This window comes from Trichechus manatus, unplaced genomic scaffold (assembly GCF_000243295.1).
Source record: "Trichechus manatus latirostris isolate Lorelei unplaced genomic scaffold, TriManLat1.0 scaffold00038, whole genome shotgun sequence".
Classification (NCBI taxonomy): Eukaryota; Metazoa; Chordata; class Mammalia; order Sirenia; family Trichechidae; genus Trichechus; species Trichechus manatus.
This window is the reverse complement of record NW_004443974.1, coordinates 4,397,585-4,404,424: the sequence shown is the minus strand read 5'-3', so window position 1 is coordinate 4,404,424 and position 6,840 is coordinate 4,397,585. Positions and strand designations below refer to the sequence as shown.

The window sequence follows — 6,840 nt, the reverse complement described above, 5'->3', positions numbered from 1 at the left end:
AGGTGTTTGATTTTTAGAAGATCCCAGTTATCTAGCTTATCTATTGGGGTTTGTGTATTGATGGTTATGGTTTGTATCCTGTTAATGCCATGTATTAGGGCCTGTAGCGTTGGTCCTATTTTTTCTTCTATGAACTTTATAGTTTTTGGCTTTATATTTAGGTCTTCGATCCATTCAGTAAGCCTGGTGTTTTTATGAATTTGAGTTTTATTCTACATTTTTCTCCCATTCTAACCATGACCTTCTATTGTGTCCTTGGTCAGAATGTTCAATAGTTGTGGCTAGGCGCCATCTAATTCTGGTCTCAGGCTAGAGGAGGCTGTGGTTTGTGTGGGCCATTAGTCCACTCTTCTTTGCTGCAGATGGGAGGGGACCAATAGTTGCATCTTAGATGGCTGCTCACAAGGTTTTCAGAGCCCCAGATGCCACTCACCAGACTAGGATGTAAAACATTTTCTTTATGAGCAGTGTTATGCTGGTTGACCTAGATGTCCCCCGAGACTATGGTCTGAGCCTTCAAACCCAGTAACTCAGTTCCATGAGGTGTTTAGATATGTCTAGGCAGTTTCCTTAACTGTGCCCACTATGTGTTCTGTTGTATATATGAATATATATGCAGCACATACAAATAGGTATATACAAATGTGCATACACCTATGTATGCATGTGCATGTACTCCCATATGCCCTCCCACACCTGTATAGCATACATATCTACCTATGTAACCACCCACAAAGTTTTGATTACTACTATTGTTGCAGAATTGTGTATGTTATAGCATTTACTGTAGTTGTCTTTTATTCTTGTATACCTCTCAGTGTCTTCATTTACTTTAGTCACGTTGTGCTGACTTCCCCCATGTTGTATATTGTCTTTCTTTCCCTTTACCAGAATTAACACGTCTACTATCTAATAAGTGATTCTCTCTCCCTCCCCCTCCCATCCCTGGAAATCATCAAAGAACGTTGCTTGCTGTGGTAAACCTATTCTTAACTTTTTATAAAAGTTGTATCATATGATATTTATCCTTTTGTGATTGACTTATTTCACTCAGCGTAATATTCTCCTGATTCATCCATGTTATATAATGTTTGACAGATTCATCATTATTCTTTACTGTTGCATAGTATTGTTATATGTATGTACCACGTTTTGTTTATCCATTCATCCATTGATGGACACTTAGGTTGTTTTCATCTTTTTGCTATTGTGAATAATGCTGCAATGAAATGGGTGTGCATATGTCTATTCATGTCACAGCTCTTATTTCTCTAGGATATATACCTAGGAGTGGGATTGCTGGATCATATGTTACTTTTATTTCTAGCTTTTGAAGAAGCGCCATACCAGTTTGCATAGTGGTTATACTATTTTATACAATCCCACCAGCAGTGGATAAGAGTTCCAATCTCCCCACAACTCTCCAGCATTTGTTGTTTTCTGTTTTTTTTTGATCAGTGCCATTTTTCAGGGGTGAGATAGTATCTCGTTATAGTTTTGATTTGCATCTCTCTAATCGCTAATGATTCTGAGCGTCGCTTCATATTTGTTAGCTGCTTGAATGTCTTCTTTGGGGAAGTATCTGTTCATGTCCTTTGCCCATTTTTTGATTGAATTGTTTGTCTTTGTTGTTGAAGTGGAAGTAAAACTTCTTCAAAATGTACAGAGTTGATATATTTACGTAATCAGATTGTAAACAACTAAGATAAAAAAATAAATGTCAAGTTTGTTTCATTTAATAGAAAAAGCTCCATCTAGAGATGAAGTTGGTTTTTTTTCCTTAGAATCAAAACACTCTGTTTTTAGATAGAAAATGTCAGAAGTTCTCTGAAAAGTAACAGATACAAATGAATTAAATCTGACTTGTGGTTAACATGTGTCCCCCAGGAGATTAAAATGTTTACCAAGAGAGTAAGAGGTTCCTCATAGCTACTTTTAGGAACCTGATTATCAGTATTAAGTATGTGTAAAAAATTTCAGAAGACTTTTTCAAACCATTTTTTATCTGAAGGCCTTAAATAAGCAGAATGCTATTTTGAGAATGGCTCTTCTTTATCTTCCTTTGGACTTTTAAGTTAAAAGTTGTGTTTATAGTTGACGGATACCATGAAGGTTCCAGTCTTTGAAATGGTGGTAAACTGGGATTGAGTCATCATCTCTGCTGAAATAGACCTTATTCAGAATGCAGTATTGTTAGTATGTAGGTTCTTACCTTTACCCTTCTTCCTCTTCCTCCCCCTTAATTAAATTTAAGAATAACTTTCAGCTTTAATAATGCTCTGTCAGCTTCCTTCAGGAATGGGCGTTTAAAGAGGTAGACTTTTCTGTCTTTGAGACCTTTGATTACAAGAATTCTCTTCAGTGGAAAAGTTCAGAAATCTATAATCTTGTGTAGATAAAAATTTAAAAAATCATATTAACTTTTTTTAGATCATTATAATAGTACCTGTTGTTGTTAGTTATCATTGAGTTGATTCTGACTCAGCTATCCCATGTGTGCAGAGCAGAACTGCTCCATAGGGTTTTGAAGACTCTGACCTTTCGGGAGCATATTGCCAGGCCTGTCTTCTGAGGCGCCTCTGGGTGGGTTCGAACAGCCAACCTTTTGGCTAGTAGTTGAGTGCTTAACTGTTTGTACTACTCTGGGATTCCTAAAAGAAAATTTGGAAAATACAGAAAAATATGCACAAGAAATTTAAAATCACCTGTAATCTGCCATCCAGAGAGAACAGTGATCAATATTTTGGAATCCGTAATATTTTGCAAATTTTTTCTAAATATTTTGTGTATTATTTCTGAATAATAGTTGCAGCTAAATACTGTAAAAACTATTTTATACACTTTCTTTCACTTAGCTATTTTAATGTAAGCACTTTCCTCAAAAAAACCTTTGTAAATGTCTTAATGGTCGCATAGTCCATCAAATGGATGTATTGTAACTTATTTCAAAGCTCAGTGATTTTAGTGTTTGTTTCCAGCGTGTGTGCTATTACAAAATTATTCTCTTCAGACATCCTTTTATAAAGATCTTTATTTGCTTTTTAAATTACCATCTTAAAATAGAATTGATTCCAGATTCCTAGGTTATAGAGAATGGCTGTCTAAGCCTCTTACTTGTTGCTGACTAGCTTTTAGAAAGGTTGTAGCAGTTACATTTTTACATTTGTCAGACTGAAATATTAATTTTTACATCTTTACTGATTTGCTGGAGAAGATTGATAAATCTTTCTTTTACATTTCTGTGCTTCTTAGTGATGATGAATATTTTTTTGTATTTCTTTGTAGAAAACATAATGAGTGACTTTCATGGATTTTCCCACTTATCTAGAGAGAAGTAAACAAATAAAAAGACAAACAAGGAAGGGATTAGAAAAATGAAATTTGGAAATGTACACTGTTTGGGCTTTATCTTATTTGAACTTCCTTTAGGCCCTTATTCACTTTATTGTGGTACCATAGTGGTTATTATATACATATAGACTGTTCTTATTTAGGTCAGACTTTTTATGGTACTACAAAAGGTAATATTTTTCACTTACTTTTGTTGCAGGTACAAACCCGTAGCGCTGATGAACCGATGACAACTTTCGTTGTCTGTAATGAATGTGGAAATCGGTGGAAGGTATCATACCCTCTTGATTCATATTGTAATTTATAGTAGAATGATTTCTTCAAATCTTTTTATAAGTCTATCTAGATATCTAAATATATTCATATCCTCACACTGACCAGTACTCTGGAAGTCCATTTTCTACTCTTTAGAAATAAGTGTTAACTTTCTTTTATTACCTTCATATTGTTTTAGAGCACAAGTAGTAGGAGTGAACCCTAAATGTGGGGTACTCTACCACAGTCCTGTATATGCTGTGTTTGTTCAGTTTTGAGAAGACAAATACTTCTACTCTTGTACTTCTGTATATGTGTATTACTTTACCTTGTTGAAATCAAGCTCACTGATTTTAGTGTTTATTTTAGGAAATACAGATGAGTACTGTTACTGTTGGTAGACTTTTCACTAAGGCTTTATATTGTCTGTGTAGTTTCGGATTAGCCCCACACAGGTAAATTTTTGTCATTTAAATTATTCATTCTTGAGTGGTTTTTGTAAGCCCCAAAAAGTACAGCTTAAAAATGAGTGAAAGATTGTCAGCTCTTAAGAGCACTTGTATTATTACTAGAGATGGGGGTGGGAGGGAGGGGTTGGAGAGGCTCGCATAGAAGGAATATGGTCTTTGCAGCCAAAGAGGTTTTGAACTCTTTTGCCACTTATCATTACTGAACTTTAATTTTCTCATGTATTAAATGGAACTAATGCTTACATTTTAGGTTTTGGTGAAGAGTAGATATGGTATATTTAAAGTGCCTAATAATTGTCTGTGTCCCAAAAATACTGGCTGTTTTTATTAGTTTTTTTTTTAAGTTTATAAAGATTCTTTTTTTTTTTTTTTTAAGTAGACTTTTCAGCTTAGTGCTTATATTGAATTATTCATACAGGTTAAAGCATTTCCCGAAAGTCAGAAGTGAATAAAAGCCAGACAGTAGGTATATATCCCCTATAAATATGGTATGGGACTTTGATCCTCGACACTGTTTTAAGTGTTGGAGATAGTACTCATTTTATTATACACAGAGATTTAGTTCTGAGCTGGGGAGATGAGTGGTATTGAGTGCATCCACATGGTTTGAAGCAAGATGTCTCCTATCCTTATGAGTTGACAGAAGTTTTTTTATAGTGACCTAAGAAAGGCACATTCACATTTGCTACAGTCTGTTGAGCAAACCTTGATTTTTCAGGTAACTATTTGTTTTGCATGGTAGGTCATTATTATTATCAAGAGCGGGGATATTGCAGCTGGTTTTGGATACAGGCAGTTTGCAGCATAAGGTCTGACATAGCACTTACCAGATTTAAGGAAGTTCATGTCTGAAAAATATAGCATCTTTTAAAAAAAAATGCCTCTCTTTCTTTAGCAAAATAAGGTTTATGTTGTATTAAATGGGGTGTATTTTTCCATTGTCTGTATTTAAAAGTCTCATAAAATATTTCTTCTTTTTTGACAGTTCTGTTGAGTTAGAAGAATTGGCAAGCTGTCTGGACCATTAAGAAAATGGATTTTATAATTAGCTTTAAAATTAGGCCAAGCAACTAGTTTTCCTGCAGATCAGATTTTTAAAGCAGCATACATCCCTTGGGTTAGCCTTTGTTTTTGACATAACATCCCTTTCTTAAATGCCTTCTGTAGTTTCAGATGAGTAGGGAGACCATGTAATAATTGTATGGAATCTGTTTCCAAAAAAATGTTTTTTCTTTTTAATAAGTAAGTTAACATTAAACTTTTGTCAATTAAAATTTGACAATTGATTTTTTTATTTTTTTTCTTCTTAAAGGAAAATATACCTTAACTTTTTTACAGTCTGAAACATACACACTAAAAATGCTATCTTCTCTGTTAATACATAAGTGGAAATTAAGATTTTTTCCATATTGGCATGTTCCTGCAAATATTAAAGGAAGAGAAAAGGCAATACAATTTTAGGTTTATCAGATATGGTGTAGATTCAAATAATACTTGACCAGTTTATCTGAATTGTACATAATATTTGAACTGGCATATGAATTTGATTTTAATTATTATGTTCACAAGCCTGGGATAATTAGATCTTATTTTGCATCTGTAACTATCCATGATCATCATTTCTTTTAATTTCTTGTGCATGTACATTACTTGTTCTTAATAGATTTTACTTTTGGAAACATGACTTTGTTGAAATCAGTTTGATTTTGTTGTTTATTTACCTGTTTGACTTCATAGTTTTAGTTTTACAGACGATCACTGTTGTAGTTTAGTAGGAATTTTGTAAATCCGCACACAGGCAAAGATTGAAAGCTTCCAACCATTTTTTCCCTCATAGGAAGACACACTGGGAAGAAAAATAGCATTTTACTATAGTGTACTTATTGTAAGCAGTTCACAACTTGATTTTTCTTTTAAAATTCATACTGACCAAGGTTTAAGTTTAAGGACTGTATAAACCATTAAAGCTGTAGTCTTTCCGTATGGCGGTTGATAGAAAAATATTTTTGTCCTGAGTATTATTTGCTGACTTTTTCAGTTACATGCTGAATGAGGTTGTTTAACAACTGGATATGTGGGCTGTAACTGAAGAAATAGCACAGATCTTACAATTTTTACTTTTTGTTTAAGTGTGTGCCATTTGTTCTTTAGAAATAGGAACCGGTTGTTTCACTTTGGTTCCTTTGTGTACACTTCCTGTAGCACATCTAAAAGACCAGTATTGGAAAGGTCACATTTTATCATGCTGCATCTGCTTTCTGTCAGACACCTATAGAAAGACCTCAGTATATTCTTTGTACTCCCTCTTGCCCCTTTTTTCATTTCTTACTGCAAATTAGTTTGATGTAATACAGAAAACAATATTTTAAGGTCCATGTTAAGCTCCAAATATAAGAATTGGCAACTGGTACCCACCGACCATCTACTTTGTCAATTCACCGATTAGCCTATTGTTTTAATCATTTTAGGAAAAATTGCATTTTGGAGTGAGTTTAAGAGGCATAAAATAGTCTCAATTTTAAATTAAGGAATCCATTTTTCAATTTGTAATTCAATAAAGTTTTTTTGTTGCTAAAAGTCTTATCGCATTGTGTCATTTTATTTGGACATCAAAGCTTGCTCTACCTTTTCTTTAAAAAGTCTTTCTTGTCCCTCCAACTAAGATTTTTTTTTTTTTTAATATTTTATTGTACTTCAGGTGAAGGCTTACAGAACAAATAGTTTCTCATGAAACAGTAGTACAGATGTTGTTTTATGACATTGG

The 6,840-nt window shown here is 33.7% G+C and overlaps 1 protein-coding gene across 2 annotated transcripts in view; it reads left to right on the top strand.

Moving 5' to 3' along the window:
• TCEA1 (transcription elongation factor A1) overlaps nucleotides 1-6,653 on the top strand; it is a 76,548-nt gene extending 69,895 nt beyond the window's left edge. Inside the window, exons 9-10 of one of the 2 annotated variants that reach the window (XM_023730655.1) lie at nucleotides 3,551-3,622; nucleotides 5,062-6,653. In XM_023730655.1, the coding sequence (XP_023586423.1) occupies nucleotides 3,551-3,622; nucleotides 5,062-5,070 (81 nt within the window). In that variant the 3' untranslated portion in view covers nucleotides 5,071-6,653. The remainder of the gene's footprint in view (nucleotides 1-3,550; nucleotides 3,623-5,061) is intronic. The other variant, XM_004375612.2, reaches the window with a different exon arrangement.
• The last annotated feature ends 187 nt before the right edge of the window (nucleotides 6,654-6,840 follow it).